Below are 23,219 nucleotides of genomic sequence, written 5' to 3'. Positions count from 1 at the left end.
AAGTGGCTCTATACTGCTCCTTCCTGTAAAGGCCTTGAAGGAAAGAGGTTTGTAATTTTCATTCTTTTTTTCTTTTGAAATATTTTACTCATCAAGCACAAGCCAATTCAAAATAGCAATGCTCCAGGTGTTTGCAGTTACCAGGCTTTAAAGGGGAAACCAACAGTTGCTAACTTCGCACCTTTAAAAGAAGGTGAAACTCACATCTAAGATAGCGAGGAAGATGCCAGAAGCTATTTTACAGGGAATATTCTGTCTGAAAGTGCCCACACAGTACAGGTATTCTTTCATCACTGTATCCTACCTTTTGACCTGAATTTGTGAGAGAGACACTTCACACCAACACAGTCAAATACTTATTTTTACTCTAAGGGGACCACATAAGAGGTTTCAGCACAACACTTACTACCTTCAAGCTAACAGACATGTCATAAAACAGGATGAGCTTTCAGATCTGAAGTCCCAAATCCAAGCTACTCTGATGACTCATATCATGCTTTAATCCCGTTCCTGAATTAAAAAGGTGTATGCACCACAGACACCTATGTACCTAACATGTATGTATGCATTTGAATAAATATACATGCTCAAAAACATGCACATACCCTTGGATCAACCACCAAGTAGGTTTTGATATTCATGGATTCAAGGTAAGGATCCCTCAGGTGTCCATTGCCTTCTTCTACTTCATAAGCTTTGCCTAAGTGATTTAATGTTGCTTCAGTGATGTGTACACGGCTGAGAAGGGCAGAAAGAACAAGAGACCCAAACACTTACAGAAAGGTCACATTAAGCATTTCATTTACATTTCAATGGCCACTGCGAACATTTCTGCTTTTCAGCCATCTTGTGCTTTGGCTGCCAACTGCAAAATCCTGCCAGTACTTGAAACTGTATTTACAGTCCCCTTTACTGTGGTTCTTCATTACACATCTTTCACAGCAATTATGCTAAAAAACAGTTTCTAGCATGAGATGGTAGCAGTATAAAATTAAACTGAAATAAGCAGAGACATGTAAGAAACAAGAAGAAACGTCATCAAAGGAGGTCTGATGACTGACAAGACAGTCACAAGCAGGTTGTTTCAGATGGCAAGAGCTGCAGTGAAAGCTCACACAAAACGCAAGCGAGGACTGTCTGATGCTAGAAATGCACGAGGAGGGGAGGAGATGGTTACAAAATCTGGAAAAAAGCTGGAAAAGGTTTTTTGTTAACTAGGAGGGTAAGTCTGAAAGCCTGTCTTTTCTGACTGAAACAATCGGAGAAAAGCACGACACAGCAACAACAGCAATACACATCCAAGACACGCAACTAGTATTTTTCTGTATCCATTCACACTTTCCCTCACATGTAATTTAGTTCAGTATCCCAAATCACCTATTTCCATATAAAATATGAGTAATACCTTTTCACAGAATTTCTCAACAAGAAACTTGAGCGTGTTCATAAAATAGCATTTATTTTCTTATATCCTACTTTCTCATTGTTCATCTTCTCACAGCTTTTCTCACTTTTCCTTAGCACAGAAGGGTTAAACACTGTGCTGTCGATCCTACAATCCCTCAGCACAGAGCTGGGAATAGAACATTTCCAGAAAGCAAGCTGACAGTGCAGCACTCTTGCCTAACTACAGAGAGCAAGGGGATCACTGTCCCATCTCCTTTTATCTTCCTTATGCTGGATATAGGTTTGCCTGAAGATGATTTAGCCAAGACACGGAGACCACTGGCTGCAGCTTCCCACAACAAAGAGTAAAAAAATTCCTCAATACTTTTGGAGACAAAAGGTAAGAGTTTTGGAATATAAAGGATGCACTGTTTTATTTGCTTACTGGTAATGGTCTCCAAAAAAACTGGTTTTTCAATTGTTACCTTGATTATGCAGTTTTGTAATCGAGGTAAACCTTCACATCTGAAATTTTAAAGCATCATTTTCTCCCAGAGGCTGAGGCATACTAAGTGATGTCCGTATTAACTGAGCCTTAAAACAGAATCACGTACTGCAGCAAGTTTTCTGTGGTTTTCCACTGATCTCAAAAAGCAGTACATTTGTTCACTATCAACCATTCTCCATTTTACTAAGCTTCCTCTCCCCTCTTCCCCAAATCACACTGTCAGAATACATTTCAGATCTTACTGCAAACTTCTTTCCATTTCAATTACTATGCTGATGATTTCTCAGCGGTTATTAATGCTTAGTGGATTCCAGGCTCAGCACATCACCAAAAGCTGCTACCACTAAAGCTGTCTCCGAAAGGCAAGCTGTAACACGCACTCTTGCACTTCCCATGCTAGTACAGAATACCTAGCATACTGCACTCTGTGCTAACAGCCCTGAGAATAACATCTTCTGATCTTTTACGCATATTCATATTAGAGAGAATTGGTCATAAATGCATTTTTAATTTTTGTTTTATGCTAGTCCTTTCTGCTTTACTAGTGTACTATATTGTTAGGGATACAAATATTTTTTTAAATCAGCAAGATAAACAAGGATACTCTGTCAATGGAAATAAAATATTTGTAACGCTAGAAGTTTTCCTGCATCCTTTCTAAAATCTTTAGAATTCCTTCATTTACAGAAAACCAAAATATATATACTTACTGTTTTAAATAAAAACCTCAAACTGCTCCTAATGACAAAACTTCTGCTTCCAAAGGAGCAGGACTAGCTAACATTGGAATGGGAAATCCCAGACACGTAATTTTTACACAGAGCAGGAAACAAATAGAACATACCATCTGCAAAACGAATAGAAACCCTTCCTCCCTGTGAGGCTCAGTCTTCCACAAGTGGAAGGTTTTCTCTGGCTAATGGTGAAACACGTGATAAGCAAGTGCTAGACATGTGTAGATATAGTAAGTATTAAGTGTAATTTCTGAATCAGCATGCCAACCTAAACCAGCTTTATTACTAAACATAAGCATGAAGAACATAATGGAATAATCAAAGTTGTCAAGAGTAGGCAATGGTCCTAAACGTGACTAAGAAAATATGTTTTGGTGCCATATTCAGAGTCACGTTGTTTGCTTTACCAACAAAAGAAACTTTTACAACTTGTTTAAACATGCTGAGTCAACATACTAAAACACTCAGCCTGGATGGTATTGCAACTGTAAACCAAGCTCCAATTAAGTTTTCTTTCTATTTCGGTCACCAATGCAAAAGAATAATTTGATATTCATATCTCCTTATTACTTTGCAAAAACTAATTTTTAAGTTACAAGCATATACCTAAAAGCTGTCTGAGGCACAGAAGTAGTAAGAAATCCTATAATGTGACTGGTTAGAATCCCTTTCCAAAAGAAACAATTACTTCAATGCTTAAACATACACCCACATGAATGCCATTCAATTAATAACTACTAATTTGCAGACTACCAAGAACCTACAAAATCATGGTCTCATTTAGGAATGGAAAAAGGGAAACAATTAATATGGTCCTTTTTGATGCAGACTACAAAAAAGTTTCTTAGCTGGAGAAAATACAAAATGCTAGTGTTTTCTAAAAACATTTATAGTTGTCCTTTTCAATAAGAATCTTAAAAAAGGCAGCATGAATATCAACCCCGAACCCAATGCTTTGCATTGATGAGCAGCACATGGCAAGTCCCATTACTGCTTGCACTCAGGACCACTCATTTATCCTTCCCATTCTGCCCATGACAAATGGTACACAGAGAGAATACGCAACAACCAGCAGCTCCAAACTCTCCTTGCTTGGATGCTCCTCATCAAGCTGCATTTTAATTACTGAGTTGTGTTTTTGGGGGAGTAAGGGTGGTGAATATAGAGCTAATACAAATCAAGTGGGACTGATCAATAGATTAACAGAAACACTAGGTAAATACGCAGCTTTGCCTTGTCGATCTAAGTAGCATAATCTATTCTTTAGCTAAACTTACAAATATAGTGCACACCACAAATTAACTAAGTCAACATAATGCACTGCTGAAGGTACATGTTTCTCCAATGAAGGGAAGGTAAAGAAGCAGTTGCTTGCTTCAGAATAGAATTTTATAGTCCATTGAAAACAAACTCAGAAAATACTAACATTTTACAGCTCTGGTAAGTACACATTTATACTGTTTTCATCATCCCAGTATGAGGATTTGTGTCACAGCAGTTACAAGTTCCAGAGTCATAAACCAGGATTATGAAAACCATGATGACAGAGTGAATCAGCACTGACAGGGACGATCCTCACCCAGGTACACCCGCAGACTCCATGCGGTTCGCCAAGGACACGTCGTGTGACCAGACGTCATACTGCCACTTACGCAGGCCGATCACGCCACACAGCACGTTCCCAGAATGAATACCAACCCGCATGTTGATATCCACTCCTGTGGCTTCTCTCACCTGCCTATGGAGGGAAGAGGGTATTAAAGTGTAAGTCACACTTGATTTTCTCTCCTCCTCCTGGAGATCTGTTAAGGTTTAGTCTCATTGCACACTTAATGCAAAGGAAAAAGACAAGCTTATGACCTAACGTGTAAATATCCAACTAATAAATACACTTTGAATGCTGACAAGAAAACAAAGAATGACTTTATTCAATAACTTCATAGCCTTTATACGCTAAAAAGTTTTCTGTGCTATACTTACTTTATTGCTTCGCACATGTCGAGTCCCATTTTAACACAGTTCCTGGCATGAACTGGTAAGGACACGGGTAGACCTGAGACACAGTAGTAACAGTCTCCCAGGATTTTTATTCTCATGCATTCATTCTCCTGTGAAATTACAGTAAACATATTTAACATTTTACTGCAAGTAGGCTAACACCACCAAAACTAGGACTTGTCTGTATTGTTTTGAGAAAGTCAAGCTTCATTCAATCCTTGTTGAAGCAAAGCTTACTTCTCTTTTCCCACATCCAAATCCCTGGATGTTGCTCACTGGAGGGTAGCCAAAAGGACCACTTCAAGCATTTCTAAAATAAAATCATCTTGCTACTTTCTGACTTGATTCTTGGAACCGTGTACCATTAGGAAATAAAGATAAAAATAAAATTGTCACAGAATTTACCATCTAAAGGATGAAATCTGCTTATCTATCTTTTAATCTTCATCTTTATTAACATCTGAATTAACCTGAATTATCTGCAGTTTGTTCACATTTTCCTCAATTTTTGCATGGCGACCTCATAAGTAACATTGTGCAGTATTGTAAAACCTGCACAGAATTTAGGGAGAAGTTAGGAATTAAATGCAGAAGCAAAACGAGCTTTTTTGTTTCAAATATAACTGTAGAGGAAGCCAGCACATGCTACAGTTTTCTATTGCTAAAAAAAAAACCTCGCAATACTATCTGACAGCAGAAAACTCTTTCCTAACTGTGCAACACGGGGGACTGCTGTCCATGACTGGCTGCAGAAAGGAAAGGGAAAGAGCAAAGAGCTCCTCATAATGTCTTTCATTAAAACATTATCAAAGAATTTTAACTAAAAAGGCTGCAAGCAAGCCAAGGCTAATTCTGTGAGGCTGTATAGTGATTGACTGATGAGCAGAGATTGTTTAATTTGAGCTAGCTGACACCTTGGGCTGCCCAGCCCTCTCTGCTGTGGGAACGGCCCACAAATTCTTCAGTCAACTCCAGCATCAGCCCAAATCAGTGACAATTTACCAAACACTAAGCTGTTCTCCCTCACCAGCCAAAGCCTTAAGAGAACATCCAGCATTCTCCACCATCTTAAGCCACTGTCCTGGTTTTGGCTAGGATAGAGGTAATTTTCTTCCTAGTAGCTGGCACAGTGCTGTGTTTTGGATTTAGTATGAGAATAACGTTGATAACACACTGATGGTTTAGTTGTTGCTAAGTCGTGCTTACCCCAAGTCAAGGACTTTTCAGTTCCCCGTGCTCTGCCAGGGAGCAGGGGCACAAGAAGCCGGGAGGGAGCAGAGCCAGGACAGCTGACCCAAGCTAACCAAAGGGATATTCCATACCATAGAACATCATGCTCAGTATAGAAACTGGGGGGAGTTGGCTGGGGCCAGTGATCACTGCTCGGGGACTGGCTGGGCATCGGTCAGCAGGTGATGAGCAACTGCATTGTGCATCACTTGTTCCGTTTTTTTCACCCTTACGTTTAATTCCTGACTCTTTCTCTTTCCTTTTCATTACAATTGTTGTTATTATTACTACTACTATTATTATTTTATTTCACAGAATCACAGAACGATCAGGGTTGGAAGGGACTTCTGGAGATCTAGTCCAACCCCCTGCTAAAGCAGGGTAACCTACAGCAGGTTGCACAGAATCATGTCCAGGCAGGTTTCGAACATCTCCAGAAAAGGGGACTCCACAACCCCCCTGGGCAGCCTGTTCCAGAGCTCCGTCACCCTCAAAGTAGAGAAGATTTTCCTCATATTCTGAAGGAAATTCCTGAGTCGCAGATTGTGCCTGTTGCACTTTGTCTTGTCGCTGGGCTCTACTGAAAGGAGCCTGGCCCCGTCCTCTTGACACTCGCCCTTAAGGTATTTGTAGACATTGCTAAGATCCCCTCTCATCTTCTCCTCCCCAGGCTAAACAGCCCCAGCTCTCTCAGCCTTTCCTCATACGGGAGATGCTCCAGTCCCCTGATCACCTTCACAGCCTCCGCTGGCCCCTCTCCAGTAGCTCCCCGTCTCTTGAACTGGGGAGCCCAGCACTGGACACGACACTCCAGATGTGGCCTCACCAGGGCAGAGTAGAGGGTGAGGATCACCTCCCTCGACCTGCTGGCCACACTTGTCCTTACACAACCCAGGGTACCACTGGCCTTCTTGGCCACCAGGGCACACTGCTGGCCCATGGGCAACTTGGTGCTCACCAGAACTCCCAGGTCCTTCTCCACAGAGCTGCCTTCCAGCAGGTCAGCCCCAACCTGTACTAGTGCATGGGGTTGTTCCTCCCCAGGTGCAGGACCCTACACTTGCCTTTATTGAACTTCATTTGGTTCCTCTACCAAACTCTCCGGCCTGCCCAGGTCTTGCTGAATGGTAGCGCAGCCTTCTGGTGTGTCAGCCACTCCTCCCAGTTTTGTACCATCAGCAAACTTGCTGAGGGTACACTCTGTCCCTGTATCAAGTGTTAAATTGCTCTTATCTCAACCCATGAGTTTTACCTTTTTCCAATTCTCCTTCCCATCTCAGCGGGGTGGTTGGGGGGGGGGAGGGGGTGTAGAGTGAGCAAGTGGCTGTGTTGTAGTTAGTTGCCAGCTGGAGTTAAACCACAACAGCCATCCAGTAGGTTCTGAGTGTTGCAGCAAATGCCAAGCTTGAATAGATCAGCAGGGGAACCTAGCCCTAGATTAGAGCTATTAGACTTCAGTATCCAGCTCAGCGTCCACATTAGCCATCAACTTTTGTTAGGTAAATTGAAGCCTACAACATTTTTACATTATGGAAAAGATGACTGAGAATACTCCCTGGCAGAACAAAAATAGCACAAAAAGCAGGAATCTCTTCTTACAGCTTAACCACAGAGTTGCAAAAGACCTTGACTCACTAAATCCAGATATTTTTTAAACAGTGCGATTTGCGGACAGGAGTGAGAAATTAAAACATACCACTCAAAATCTGGAATATTTTCTACCTTTGTATCTGACGAACAGTTGAAAAAAAAAAAAAGACCAAATGTCTAACCTCAGCTTCTACTTTGACATAAAAAGCTCATAGCAACTAAGATGACATGACCTTGTGCGTTCCTAAGAGCTGCATAACAGCAATGCAATAGTTAGCAAGATACTCATATTTGCCAGTACTTGAAGTTTTAACAGCAACTGACTTCATATAAATACAAGAATTAGCAATGTCATTTATAAATATAAGAATTAGCAATGTCATTTAGTCAAAAACGTTAACTAGGATTAAGCCAGGTTTTAATCAGTGATATATTTAAGAATTTATTCAGTGATATCCACAAAGACTTAATTAAAGTTCACTCCTGTGCTATATTAATAATTTTGGTTTTCCCACTTTTCTGAAGAATTTTTAGAATTTCATAAAACCAGGATTTTCCAAGTCCGTTAATTTTCTAATTTGTATTCAGTATATCCAAATATAGTCAATTATGAAATCAAACCAACATTTAGGGGGGGGTGGAACTAGATGATCTTTAACAACCCTTCCAAGCCAAACCATTCTATGATTCTACGATCTCTAAACCATGGGAAGTTTTCATAGGTAGTCAGTCTTGACTTATGCTTCACCAATGTTAAATTTCTAGAACCAGAATTCGGGTTGGTATTTGCTTTTTTTGATATCGCATAAGATGCAATATAATGCAGCGTTTTGCCTCCTAATACAGAAAAATCAATGGATATGACAGAACATATACGCAGAACTAGGCTCAGCTGTAGAAAATAACAGAAATCACCACACAGAGTTAATCACGTGAACACCTATGTGATGCAGTCCCTGTAATCTGAGAACACAAAAACTTTGTGTTACAGCTGCAAAGAAATTAACTTCGAGCAGCACTTAGAAGTGGCACCAGTAAGAACTACGGCCAGCCTAAAGGGTCAGTAGTAAGGGCATGTCTTAATAGGGACCATTTTAATCTACTTCCCATTCTTACACTTTTCTGTAAGTATCATTACTAATTATTATTCCTGATCTAAATAACTCATTGGGGTCTGATGCAATATGACTGAATTTATGACTTTAAATGTGTGCCTGAGAGTTCTCCATTTGTAGAGCCAACAAATGATCCTTCTAACTGAACACAGCAAAGCTCCTCAGTAGACCTTGTATACAGTACCTCTTACAGCGCTATTACAACCATTTATTGCTGTCAGACAATTTCCTGAGCAATACAGATAAACCTCCAGACTCAAGAATTAGAATTACAGTAACAACTTGCTAAATTTCTTATTCTTGTTTTAAATTCTATTTAAATGTGATTTTGCTAGTTAGCTTTAAAGCCAAAGCAGCCTCTGCTTCCTGACTTCAGACACTAACACCAACTGTCTTCAGTCTTGCAGGAAAGACTTCTTTTTCTAATGGTGGCCTTTATCCCTAGTGCACGACAAACTGCAACACCTACCTTTGCAATCTGATCAAACTTTCCAAAAAGTTCATTCAGCATCACTACTAGTTCCTTAGGAGAGCAGTCACTGGCAAGGCGAGTAAATCCTACAATGTCTGCATAAAGAATGCTGGACGAAAACAAAAGGAAGAAACAACATAATTAAAATATGAAGATATGTCTATTCCACAGTCAGCTTAAACATTAAAATACATTTAACAGAAAGCATCTCTCTCTTTGGAAAACAACTCCAGAAAAAAAGGAGTGTCTCAACTGATATAGAAGGCAGTACATCAGTTCAAGACACATTATCTCCCCACAATAGGAAAGAAGCTCGCTTCAGCCTGAAAGTCTGTCTCCAGATTTTAATTTCACTGGACCATGTACACTGTTAAGCATCAGGAACTTACATTAATACAATTACTTCTACAGTTTCCACTTACCTAACATTTTGGTGCCTTTTTACATATAGACTGTGGAAGTTGTTGTCATGCATTTGCCTATTATCATTAGTTTCCTTTAGTCGTTCTATGATTGCTAGCTTCATTTCCATTGAGATATGAGCTGGCAGTATGGATAAAAGCAAATTTTCCTAAAAGGAGAGGGGGGAAAACTAACGATGTAAAATTCTTAATACAGTACATTTGAAATTGTAAGTTTTAGTGACTGCAAAAAGGAATTAAAAAAACCAAACAACAACAAACCAAACATCTTTATTCAAATAGTTTTTTGAGTAATGCATGTCAGGTTTTCCAGAAAAGACTTTTACATTTCTGTTCTCAAAATCACCAATTTTACAGTTAAGTAAGGCCATCGTATATTTTTTTGTTTGTTTTTCCTTGTGACCTAGATGTGACATCTCTTTGTAACCATGAAAAACACAGAAATTCAGTACTCAGTACTACAATTTCTGGATAAACGACAACTTATTTTGTCCACCAATCTCAGTGTTATGTTAGCATTGCCTGATAAAGCGTCTGGTAAAAGCTTATATTCTGTAACGAACAATCTACGCAGTATTCAAAACCCTTGTGAATTCTTAAATACTGGAAAAGCAGCAACAGACACAACAGCATCAACAATGTGCTGCTACAGCTTAAATGAACCAGGAACTGATGCCACTGAAATAAAGTCTCTTGAACTGAGAATACAGACTCTTCAAAAACCACTTACATTGTTTGACTATTCAGTGTCCTGTTTTACACTGGCTTTGACTTAAAAGCCCGTCATTCAGAGACGACCCTGCTAAGTTGCTGGGCAGAAGAGGAAGACAAAGATACGGTACTTTTAACCCAGGAAGGGCTCTACCACCCCAGAGATAGTCACCACAGAAGAGGAAATGCTGCATGGAGCAGCTACAAGCAGGAACTTTTTCTGATGACATCACCAGTAAAGTCAACACATTGTGTAACCGAGTAAAATGCTGCCCCTTTAGACCAAATCTTTGTCCCCTTTTCCTGAATAGCTGATGCAGCCCCATGAAGATGGCAGTAAGCTGCCAGGGTTGCTTAAGCAATGCCTGCTACCAAAAGGAAATGCCTTGGGAGCACAGTAGGAAGAGGGAGTTCTTGACCATCAAGTACTAGCCTACACTAAGTACAGAGAGCAGTTAGTTTGAGACTGCCCCCAGAAGCAGAAATACCTCCTTCCCCTCCTCTAGTGTTTTAGAACTAGGAGAGTTAACCTTGGGGAACAATTTAAACCGATCCAGTGAATGTAACAGGGCCATCTGAGGCTGACGTTACGCAGTTCTCAAGGAAGTGACAAGGAACCCTGAACTGCATTTCTCGCATGGTTTTCACAGAGAAAAAGTGGGTGGCAAAAAGGAGACTCAAAATTGTGTAATAAATTACAACACAGATGAAAAGAAAGCTGTCCATAGTCTTAAGCACATCTACACTTCAAACAGGCAACCATTAAAAAATCCAAACTTGCAAGTTACCACATCACCCAAAGAATGAGCACATACTGCCTGTGTAAGCTGATCAGATCCTTCCCTGGCTGCTGCACAGGGAAATTCTGCCAGGACTTTCACGCAGATTTGTCATCTCATCTCACAAGATCAGCATCAGAGGACAGATCGCGCTAGCAGTGCGGCATTTTCTTCTTTTCCATTTGATCAAGTCAGTCACTTTCCAGCCACTTCCTTTCATCTAATAACTGGTAGGCAGAGAACTCTGTAGACAGCTTTCTAGAGCTGCTGTTCTTAACCCTACTTATACCAGGATAAAAGAGGAAAGACGACCTAGTTTCAGCTTTGATACTTTACAGTCCTTCCTCAGTAAGAATTTCATGTTCCTTGCTTATTCTTTAAATACCACCAGAGTTTATGGAAATAAATAATAGCATACTAAAAAAACTGCAATGTATTATGTGATTTTCTCCCCCCTTAGGCTGCAATTTTCTCCTTCTAGCAAAAGAAAAATAGCTTGTGAGACAAGAAAATACAAGAACAATAATACTTTAGAATTCAAAACAAACAAAAAAAGTGAAAAAGGGAAGCATGAAACTAACTGCTGAAATTACCTTACAAGTATTTTTCAGGGCATTAAGGGCATGTTCTTTTAAGTTGCCTTGGACCAGTCCCAGTAACATTTTATACTAAGAAAAAAATAACTAAAATAACTGGCAATTACGTCCCTGTTACAAATAGTGTGATTTTCATATAGACAAGCCACAGAGAACACCTTCCTCCCTTTAACTTCCTTCTTTTGTTACAAATGGCACAACTTTTATTTTTGACACTAGGTGGGTATCACAAAGATTGGACTAAGCCTTTCAACATGCATTAGTCACCAACCTTAAAAATTACACAGACTTTAGAAATTAAAACAAGTAATTCATAACATGAATTAGTTCACTCACTTGTTGCCTCTTTTCAATCTTCAATTTCATTCGGACCTGAATGCACTTTAATGTGTATCTATACAAATCCCACGAAGCAACCTGCATTTGGCGTTTGTGAAATGCACCCATCAAGTTACCACAAAGAAAAATGACAGCATTGGCAAGCAGCTGCACAAGAAGAAAAATATTTACCTACTGCAGAACAGTCACTGGTACTTCACTAATACACATACTAGTCCCTTAAAAACAATCAGTCCCAGGCCATGTTCAATTTTTCTGTTACCCGGCCACATACCAAATTATACTGTTGGAATTAGCCAGGATGTACCTGGGAAGTGGAAGCTAACTTTCACAGGCATTCCTGTAGGAACATACAGTAGTATAATGAAACGGAAAACTCTGCTATATCATTTAACATTTATTTGCAAGCGTTACTGTTTGACTTAGGGAGAACCAGTCCACACAGCATGCTGATGCATGAATTTGTAAAGTCTGACACACACCCGCATCAAAAGAGCTGGGATGCAACTTTGAACACACCCTATTAATAAGTGTTGGGAACCCTGAAAGCACCCAGTAGCACTCTCTGGCCCTGCTGGCTCCCCAGAGCAGCAACAGTCCTTTTGATCCGCCCTGAAGGCAGTGCCAGATGAGGTAAGATAGACCCATCTGAAACAGCACTGACCGGGAAGAATGACTGCGATGAAGTTTGTCATATTTTGAGTAACTTAGTTAAAAAATTTAAATAATAAGTCTGCTTCTTCCACTTTGGTCACAAAACCAAAATGCATTACAGATTAAATTAATTGTGATTTTATGAAAAGCATGCAAAACACATCAGGCCCAAGCACCAAATCCATGAATTTAAACATCCATGTGGAAGTTTGGAACTTATCTGAACAGGATAGTTATACCAATAACAAATAGTAATATGAGTAGGGTATTTAATTACTTAACCAAGTAGTAGTTCCTTACCTGAAATAGAATGGATTCCTTATTTTCCTGAGAAGTCATGCTTACCACAATGCTTAGAACAATAATATGGGAGAGAGCAGAAATAACGCTAATTATGACAGCACCTCGCATCCCAAAGGGTAGCATGGTATAAACTGTGAAGATTATGAAGAGAAAGAATGGCACCTTTGGAAAGAGAGAAAGAAAGAAAGAGAGAGATGGGGGGGGGGGGGGGGGGGGGGGAAGAAAGAAAAAAGTATTACATATCCATGTTATTAGGCGCCTGCCCAAAATTCACTACAGAACAGGGAGGAAAATAGCAGGATTCTTGCTCATTTTCAGGCTGAACAATTAAATACTGACATTTCAAAAGCACAATTAAAACCATAAGAACAGTGGTAGTCCTAAAAGCTTTGAGGGAATTAGCAGCTATAGATTCATAGATAAGACAGTTTAACATGTCATAACACCTTTAAGTTTTTCAGTTGTCCTTGCCCTTCATCCTTAATTTATCTATTACAGCTGAAGATGCACTTTATACATCATGTAGCAGGAACAGTGTGTTGCAAGGATAGCAATATTGAAAAGAATCAGATTTTTCACCTTTTCCAAGGTATTATTCCAATTTTAACATCACCTGATCACACGTGTATGTTTACTCCACATTTGATAAAAACTAAAAAACCAATCAATACTTCCTAGTGCTGACACAAGAAAATAGTCATTATTGCCACTAACTACGTATTTAGCTGCACAAATTTTATGGAATACACAATGGTCCAACTAAACTGCTAGGAATCAGAAGGAAAGTACATAAAACTTGAATCCATATTTATAGATTTGTCATAGTGTTTAGCTCATATATATGGAAACTAATAACCCTGATCAGAGGAAAACATTGCCGCGCTCCTGGCTCAGTGCCATCTCATCACTGCAACTCAACTTGTGCCGTTCCAGACATGAGCTTCCTTCGAGGAAGTCTCAAGGCTCAGCCTGCACTTTTTTGTCAGAATAAATAGCTTGGTTGGGGCAACAATAAACAAACAAACAAGCAAATAAAAGTTTTCATTCAACAAAAGTAATCTTTTCAGTTAATCTTTATTATTTTAGCTGGGCTAAAAAAAAAAATTGAAAAAAATGCTTTTTTGCCATATGCACAACCCCTATCACACAGTGTTCTGAACACTGTGTAATAGTTTTATAAGCATGGACAAGCAAAGGATTTACCTGCATTTAAACAGTAGTTTTAATTAGTGATAAATTCATAACTTGAGATAAAAGTCTGAAATTAACTTGTTCACTGCTACTTTTTAAATCTAGAGTTTCCTCATATTTTAGGCTTTAAGCCAACATTACTATTATCACATGACAAGAACACAAGACATTGGCTTGCAACACTGAAAGCAGCAAAACCAAATCTTGCTTCCCTACACGTTTGTACTTACAGTTAAGAACAGTAATATTTTTTCCCTAAGGTAATAGCCTTTTCCTTAAGTTAAAAAATACTGAATAGCAACTCTAAATACATGGGGCTGGATCCAGGCCACAATACAAATCAGGTTTTGGTTGTTTAACTGATAATTTATATCTATCTTTTTTTGAAATAAAGAGGGGAAGGGGAAGAGTCAGTAAAACAAGATAAAAAGTAATTTTTATTTCAATAAAAATTCTTCTGTTTACATTATGAGAGCTTAGGAGGAGTTTCCTACAGATTATGATATTTTTGGCATCATGAAGTCGCCCATCTTCTGATCAGAGATACTAAGCAATGAATTTTACCCACACCCAGCTATGCCAGGATGTGTCATTAATTCTTATTGTTCACTTCACCTCTCCCACTGATTTGAAAACATGCTCCCTAGGGCACACCCAGCTCTAGAGTCCTTATACACTTCTTGAACACCACTTTGACCCATATAAATTAACCAAGCAAGTATTATTAATGAAAAATTCTCTCAAAGATTAATTCATAATAATTAAGATTTAGTAAAAATCTTAAATAAAAATACAATTCAATTACAATTTCAAGATGCAATTCTTGCATAGATTTATGCAGTTATCTAATTGTCAGCTGAACTGTATTTTTACTACAATAAAGAATACAAACCAAGATTTACTATAATGAACCAGTAAAATTAGGAAACTGAACCTAAACCTCAAGAAAATAATTATGTAGGTAGAACATTCAGAAAAAATAAAGTCCATAAACACATCCATATATACTGACTGCCAGTTCTACGTATCTTAACAAACAAGACATACATACCTGTTCCCACGACTGATAATCATTTTCTTTTTCAAAAAGTGATACATATCCTATGATTAAGAAGCAAATCCAAATCGTAACTCCAAATAATGTTAGCCATCTCCGAAACAGGGATTCAATACATAAAAGTAAGTACATGACTGCAAATATGACAAGAGCAGCACATACTGCAATAATGAAGGCAAGATGATAAGGTGCTTCCTGCAAAAGCAAAACAAAGTGTTACACTTGGTCTAAACGTCAGCTTTAGGAAAAAAAAAAAAAAACACCAACAGAAAATGCACCTATACCGTCCTGGAAACAGCTTAGATAGCAGCTCAGGTTAGCATATTTTAAAGCTAAGTAGTCTAGCTGTGGCAGCAGTAACACTTTCTGATATTCACACATATACGGATAATACAATAAATACTATTACAGATACTCAGTCTACCCCAGTTCCATAATTATTTCCCAAATTAGTGGGTTTTGGTTTTGTCTTTTAAGCCATGTTCTAACTATACGTTATACAATGTAGATGTACCCAAAGAAATGCATTTAAGGAGTTTGAGCTTTGCTAAAAAGGAGTAGAACAGCTCTTTTCCTAAGTTTTACAGGAGATGACTTGTAACATACAAATAATGTTGCTATTTCTTTCTTTTTTTAAGAAATTAAAGCTAAAAGGGATACAAATGCAATTGGTGAGATTAGATTTGTTGCTAAAAGAGACACATAAAGCACAGTATTTGGAAAGCAGTGTTAGAAGTCAATGAAGGATTATAACAGCTTCCTTACTACCTTTCTACAACATTATCTTTAAATCAACTCCCCTTTTTACCAGCTGTCAACTGGGCTGGCTTGAAGAATACCTAATTTCTTTACAGAGTATCATATTACGCTACACAATAAAAAATTATTTAAGACGCAGCTTTCCTATGCCTATAGGATCCCTGCTCTTTGCTAACTATTGATTCAATGGATCACCCATCATACTGGGAGATTCCTGTTGTGGTTTTATTATTGACAAAAAAAGAATATAAATTAATATCTACAAATCCTTTTATAAAAAAATCACCTCATGAATTCATAACCAATGAATTACTGTATTAATTCACACTTCTTAGATGACAAAAAAGAAAATAAGAGAAAAGGAGGATGTTTTAACTTACGGTAGTAAGTAATAAAGGGGCCAAGGAAGGAAACAAGAACTTAGCTACCATTTTGCATAATTATTATTTGTTCATAAGGTATACAGAGGAAAGAACAATCCTTACAGTAACTGTGCCTGTGCCTGACAACTCTCTCCTCTCTTTCCTGTCCCTTCAAAAACATACAGAGCATTGTGTACACAATTACTTGATTTCTTTCAACATTGCAACTTCGATACCACGTCGCTCAAAAAATTATTTAGCCGGAAATGTTTTACGTGCCATTACAGTGATTCCTCATAATCTTTGAAAACATTGAACACAAAGAAAAAAGTATACTCACATCAATGACAAAGAAGATTATAATAAGAGTAGTCCAGAAGATGACTGCAATGAAGAGCAGCAGTAGCAGCAGTGGATGCTGCTGGCTTGTGTAGCGGTACTTCTCATAGAGTGGGTCTGATAGCCTGCAGTCGTCATTTTCATTGAAGAAGTATTTACCTTTAGCTGGCATTTTCTCCCAGGCTGGCTGCTGTTTTTCTCAGTTCCCAGTGCACACAATAAGACACAGCTGAAGCTACTGCTTCAAGAAGTTCTGTCTTTTTGCCGCTGCCTCTGCGATCTTTAGGCACACCAAGCAACCCACGCTCTCCAGTTTTACTTCTCATGAGCATTAACTTCAGGATTTCCAATGCAACCAGAAGCAAAAGAGTTAGCCTCCCCAAAACCATGGGCAATTCATCGCCAGCTCTATGCTTGAACCTTTAGATCAACTTGTATCTGTGCAGATAGGAGTTTTTGGCAGGTTTTTTGTTTGTTGGTTTTCTCAGGTTTTGGTTTTTTATTATTATTATTATTTTGCAAGTCTCTTAACTCCTTTCCATAAGCTTGAATCTCATTTCCTGGGATTAACTCTGCAGAGAGACAGTATTATTAAACTAACATATTCACTTAAGTGTACACAGTGTTCCCCAAGGAAGAAGGAGGGGGAAAAAAAAAAAGGTACACTCCTTAAACTTCCCATCTGCATGCTCTAACCAGCAAGCAAAGCTGTTTCTTGCTGGCCCGGTGGCAGCCCCACAGCTCCATGCATGGGCAGTGCTGCCAGCGGCCACAGAGGCAGGGCTCAGCAGTGCTGCCAACGGCTGCCCTGCAGGCGCCAGCTGCACCTTTCTTTAACTGAAACATTTTCATATGAACAATGTACTAAATTCGTTTCCTTTTGAGCAAATGACATAGTTTCCATAAGCATGTTGCGTAACTGAATATTAACAACTCTTCTGAAGTGATGCACCCACCTGTGTGTACGTATACATACAAAATCTTTAATCATAATACACATTGTAATATTTTTCAAAACATGCATCTTCAAGAAATCCTTTTTTATTTCTTTCACTTTTTAATTAAAAAGCATAGAAAATGAGAAAAGACTACAGCTGTCCAAGCCAAAATTCAATAAACTTTTTTTTTAAGGAGAAAAAAAAAAAAAAAAAAGATACTTGACATCTAGTTCTGTCTATTTAGTTCAACTCTATTTAATAGTGTTTCCAAGGCAATAGATGTGTTCTGTTAACAATGAACATTAAGGAATGAACTGTATTGTTAATTACTAATGACCAATGTTTTTTTAATAGATTCATGAATATAATTCACTCAGTGCCAACAAACATACAACAAAAAAAAAGCAGGGGAATGGGACGGAGGGAAGCATGAAAACCAGGATTTCAGAAGAAGTCTTATTAAAACTTGATAACAGGACAACAGCTTCTTTGCCACTTGACTGCCATCACCATGGTGCCCAAGGCCATTGCTCTGGGGAGAAAGAACCCACCAAAAGACTTGCAGAAAAGCCAAATCCTAGCCAGTTACTCTCAAAAGGCAAAATGCTTAACCACACACATCTGTTTAGACTACATTCACACTACAATCGAAAGTGCTGTTAAGGAAAAAGTTTCAGAAACCGCACTGAGTGATTTAGTCTCTGTAAATAGAGGCAAACACTAGCATACCACCCAATCATTAATGACCAAGTGGGCATAAACAGATATACCAATACTGAGATAGAGCAAAACAAAAAAAGTGAACTTTTGCAGCAAAATGAATAACTACAACTTCTTCCTAGAGTATACTGCAAACTCGGGTTAATCATAAAAAGAGAAAAGACCATATTGCCTCACTTTTATTCAGTAACACCCAGAATAAACACACATATTAAAACCTGAATTAAAATTTAAGACATCTTTCCCATATATAGTTAATGGTACACCTAGTATCTCACCTGCACTGGTTACTACTGAGCTTTACTCCATAAAAAGGCCTCCCATCTTCCACCTGAAAAAATTCTTCTGGTACTCATACCATTTGCATGTGCGTAACAATGCTCTTGCAAAGGTGTGTGAACGCATCTTAGAAATCACTGATACTTTAAGAAGATGCCAAGGCCAAGATGAAACTGAAACATTCATGCATTTTCCAAGTCATGCAGGTGACTGCAGAATTACTTCACTCGAGTGTAGGCCAGTTTTTCCGAAGAGGGAACTGACAGAAGTGTGTGCACAGAGGCCAGTATTGTAATTTTAATTCATCTTTCCGTTACAAAGATGACAAGCTACAGACAGTGGGAAGGTTACAACTGTGATTCACTAGAGGCGCAAACAACTCACTAAACAGCCTGAAGAATCCCTGTACCATGAGGGTGGGAGTGCAGGAACACACTCTGCCTGATGTGATCCACTATACATAACAGACAACAGGTTTGCTGTCCCAGTTCCCTCTAAAGGTGTATTTTCGGAATAAAAACAATGAAAAAGTTCCTTAATATACCTGCAGAAATAAGAATTTGAGGGTAATTTTTATGATAATATTTATTTTGAGAGGCAGCTTTATTTTTCCAGTTAGCAGGAACGAATCCATTGTCTAAAAATAACTACTAATTGCTAAGCAGTAAAACATTTGCAATTATGAGAGACAATTAATCCTGTCTTGGGCTACTTAATATTGAATTCCAAGAAAAATTATTGCACGGCTTGCTTTCTGTAATTTTATGCTTCTATGTCAATGAAAAAACAATACCAGGGACAATCTCTATTCTTCAGAACTGTACTGTGAGGCTGTGGTTCAGTTATCTAACGTTCAAAAGATAAAAAAAAAATGTCAAATGTCAGCTTAGAACTACCTCTGAATATTATTTGAGAGTTTTACAAGACACCGAGTTGGAGAGAAATGTCTGTTCAATGGTTTAATCCATTTTAATAAAAAAAAGAGATTGCTACCTTATTGATTTGTGTATTCCTCCACTGATCTTCATAGATATACATTACAAGTAATTATGAATAATCCTGGGTCACAGCATTTTCTTCTCAAAACTCTGTTAGGTAAAGAAACCCCCAAACAATACTATATTGATTTACCAAGAATCTATAATACACTACATAAATGCTACTGTGAGATGTATAATTCAACTCCTGAACTAGTTTCAATCTGCATCCCATGTCCCACTGCCACTACCACCCCCCTTTTTAAAAACTACTACAGAGCAATGTGTGCTTCTGCAGTACATGTTTTAAAATGCAAGTTACTTGCAACACACAAAATTAGCTGAGAATCGTGCAATTATGCATTAGTTAAATAAACATGGTTTTGTGTGACAAATGTAATGAATTGCCAGTCATCACCTTCCAATCAAAAACAGAAATTCACACATGCACATGTCAGTATAGGAATTGCATTTCAGCTCCAAAACCACTCCAAGCACTTAAACAGCTTTTTGATGTCTTTTTTTTTTTTTTTTTTTTTTTTAAGATATTACGGGTATTACCCTCTTCCCATTAACATAAAAAAAAAAAAAAAGGTTGTCTTGTAAGAAATTTTAGCAGACTTGGCTGAAAGCCACCGCTTTTTGTGCCCTTCCCCTTCTCTGAATTTTTTCCAGCAACCTTCTGGAAATGTAGAAGGCCAGCTTGAGAGAGAAAGATTTTGTCTCACAGATGGCACCACACACTAGTAAAAGCATCCATTTAACATACTCTTTTTTACATATTTAAGGATCACGTGAGTATTTTGCTTTTTTTGGTCATTGTTTCTTAAGAGATTTGCCATTCTGACACCACAAGAGAGGTGTAACCCTGAAACGGCAGCAGGCCACAAAAACCAAACAGCACTCCCAGCAGCACCAGTGGCAAACACACCAAGCCAAACGGGGACTGGATGTGGGCTGCTGCCATAAGACCATGGAGCTCTGATCATCAGTTTATCAAGAAAGCGCCTCATTTCTTTAGAAACCTTCACTGTGTTCAAAGAATTAGAAAGGAGGAGCAATCTGCCAACCAGGTTAATATATAAGAAACAACCCCAGCAGTATGGGTTGGAAACTGCACTGAAAACCCACAGGAACATCTACCAAACAAACAAACAAACACGATTTACTCAGATCTGGGCTGGCTCCACAGTCATCTGCATGCCAATTACCGTGAAACACATCTGGTCAGACAAAAGAAATTTGCCCAGTGAATATGTAAGAACACCGGACATGTGATAGGCATAAAAGATTGGACAATAGGATTCCTTCCAGAAGGTGAATCAGAATAGCTTCAGCCTTCCAAATCTACTCTGTTTCAGGTACAGAACAAGGTTGCATTCAGATTCAGCAACAGAAAGTTATCTAGCTAAGTACTGGGCAAGACCTGGCGCACATGCACAGCCACCTTTCACTTGCGAGCAAAAAAGACAGCGTTTCTATCATCCACAAATCTGAGTATTTCTGACTGCTCTATGCTTTCCTTCCCATAGCTAGGAATTTCCAAGCATTGCTAAACTCTCCGGTCTCCTACTGACAAAGCCATAGGATTTTGTTACAGAAAATATGAAAGCAAACAGTTCATTACGCTGCTAAGCTTGGACTGAAGCTCTTTTGTTCTCCCAGGCTAGCTGAAACTGTCCACAGTGCTTTGTGTCAATACACAATGTTTTCTTAAGAATTGGCCTGGACTCAACAGTTGCAGAATAGACATGACCGTACTACAGAGCCTATGGAGAGCGAGGGTTTTAAAGAGAACTGAAACATGATATCATGGGCTACACTAACAAGTCATATGACAAAAGTCAGAGAAGCCCCCCCCCCCCCTTTTTTTTTTTCCTCCAGTTTGCCCAAGGTAAGTAGCTACAAAAATGCAAGTCTCTTCACAAGAAAAATCTAGGAACATGCACCACATCGACCAACTCTTTACTGAGGCAAAGCAGAAAGTTCAGGGCAGATGAGGTAAATCAGCTGATGGGGTAAGAACATGATTCCTCGTGCCTCCAAAGCAGCAAGGACTCCCCCATTTCTCATCTCCAGCCTTGTCATAAACAATATGCAATATGCCCCTGCTTAACAGCCTTCCCCCCATGCACTTACATTGCAGGCATATTTTCATAATATACTTTCATAATATCGCTAGTTATTAAACAGTGCATCATTCTTCCTTCCATCTGATATTCCAAATAGGCTATTGCTACTTTCCAAGGAACACCAGCACTGTATTTTCCATTCTAATAGCCAAGGGTTACCCAAATAATTTCGTTAGCACCTCAGATTTATTCTCTGGTCAGGTGACCATCTGTAAAATAATGTGTTTGCAAGTTGGAGGTGATTTTTGCTCCCAGTGATTCACTCGGCCCTACCTGTGCACAGTCCAACCAGCATAGATGAAACAAGCACAGAACAGCCAGGAAAAGTCAAGCTGATTTTTCTATCAACTTGAAATAGAAACATTTCAAATACTTGCATTTCCTAAGCCCCTTGAAACTTCTAGATACAAAGGTTTTATTTCTCTGAAACAATACTGAATGGGCAAATGCTGCAAAGCTCCAGGATTCTCAAGATGCCTCTCAAGGTATATTGACATTAAAATTTGGCTTGAGTCTGGTAATAACTAAAGGGTCTTGCCCCTGGGCCCCAGCTCTTTCAACCAGCACTAATGTTCACTATCCAGCAGCTCATCCCTAATCCTCACAGCTTGCTTGGAGCCAAAGGTAGGAGCTCTTTTTGTACACACATCCATCTCAACTATCTCTTGGTCATCCACTTTCCACCTAGAGCTTAAGTAAGCAGCAGGGGCCCATCAGTTTTCCCTCACAACATGCAGGTGCATTTGTTTCAGGCACACCGCATTTGGCCTTTTTTTGCTAGCTTGGTTGCAGGCTGGGGAGCGGGTCTGGCAAACCTGCACCCTCCTGCCCACTCGCTCACACAGCAGGATGCTCAGGTGGCCAGTGACCACATCCTTTGTCCCCTCTCTTGGGAGAACTATTTACAGCAGCTAGTGACCAAGTTAATGCCTTTCAAATGGGATCTGAGTACATTGCAGTTCTGTTCTTCAAAGCTACTGATGTATTCCCAAACACATCCACAGTAACTGCCTGGACAATTTTTAAAGTATTTTTTCCACTTAGCTGTTCATTTGCCAAGGACGCAAGTCTTGCTCACCTAAAGCTGCCTGTTTGCTAAAAAGCAGTCTCACCCATGGAATTTTAGAACAAACCCCAATAGTAAGAGCCAAGTGAAGTGATATACGTTGCCTTATTCCTCTCAAAAACTGCTGCACAAAAGCAAGCAGAACCAGTTTTTCCATCTTTAACTACTACAGCACCAAAGACTGAGGGTACAGTTATGATTTCCATTCTACCTTTTCTTTCACATAAATGACAACAGTGTTTCTAAAATTACTTTAGCAATTTCCATGACAAGAATGATTGCTGACCATAATTACCCATTAACAGATATTAAAAGGGAATTAGAAATCTATGAACATCCAGTAGAATAAACGAAGGAGATTAGTAGATTTATTATGAATCTCAGGCAAGAATCTCTCTAGTCTAGTGGACTCCACAACGATTCAGTCTAGGAAACGAACATTAGCAATCCAAATATACAACACAGAAATACCATTCACAGAGACCACACTTCTTTCTTTTAGACTTGGCTTTCAAATGCCAGCCTGCAGTCACCTTAGCTTTTTCTACTCATACGAAAATAT

The 23,219-nt window shown here is 38.9% G+C and overlaps 1 protein-coding gene across 7 annotated transcripts in view; it reads right to left on the bottom strand.

The window, feature by feature from the left end:
• The window catches only part of ADCY7 (adenylate cyclase 7), a 67,829-nt gene that overhangs the window by 19,304 nt on the left and 25,306 nt on the right, over nucleotides 1-23,219 (bottom strand). For 5 of the 7 annotated variants that reach the window (XM_055818456.1, XM_055818457.1, XM_055818462.1 and 2 more), the window contains 9 exons: nucleotides 16,547-17,117; nucleotides 15,080-15,280; nucleotides 12,835-12,999; nucleotides 11,878-12,027; nucleotides 9,456-9,604; nucleotides 9,031-9,142; nucleotides 4,609-4,736; nucleotides 4,208-4,366; nucleotides 606-738 (listed from right to left, as the gene is read on the bottom strand). In XM_055818456.1, the coding sequence (XP_055674431.1) occupies nucleotides 606-738; nucleotides 4,208-4,366; nucleotides 4,609-4,736; nucleotides 9,031-9,142; nucleotides 9,456-9,604; nucleotides 11,878-12,027; nucleotides 12,835-12,999; nucleotides 15,080-15,280; nucleotides 16,547-16,717 (1,368 nt within the window). In that variant the 5' untranslated portion in view covers nucleotides 16,718-17,117. Of the gene's footprint in view, nucleotides 1-605; nucleotides 739-4,207; nucleotides 4,367-4,608; nucleotides 4,737-9,030; nucleotides 9,143-9,455; nucleotides 9,605-11,877; nucleotides 12,028-12,834; nucleotides 13,000-15,079; nucleotides 15,281-16,546; nucleotides 17,118-19,475; nucleotides 19,571-23,219 lie in introns of all 7 variants that reach the window. The other 2 variants (XM_055818460.1, XM_055818459.1) reach the window with 1 other exon arrangement.

Source organism: Falco peregrinus, chromosome 14, assembly GCF_023634155.1.
Source record: "Falco peregrinus isolate bFalPer1 chromosome 14, bFalPer1.pri, whole genome shotgun sequence".
Lineage (NCBI taxonomy): Eukaryota > Metazoa > Chordata > Aves > Falconiformes > Falconidae > Falco > Falco peregrinus.
The sequence above is the reverse complement of the archived record's forward strand: the minus strand, read 5'-3'. Positions and strand labels throughout refer to the sequence as shown.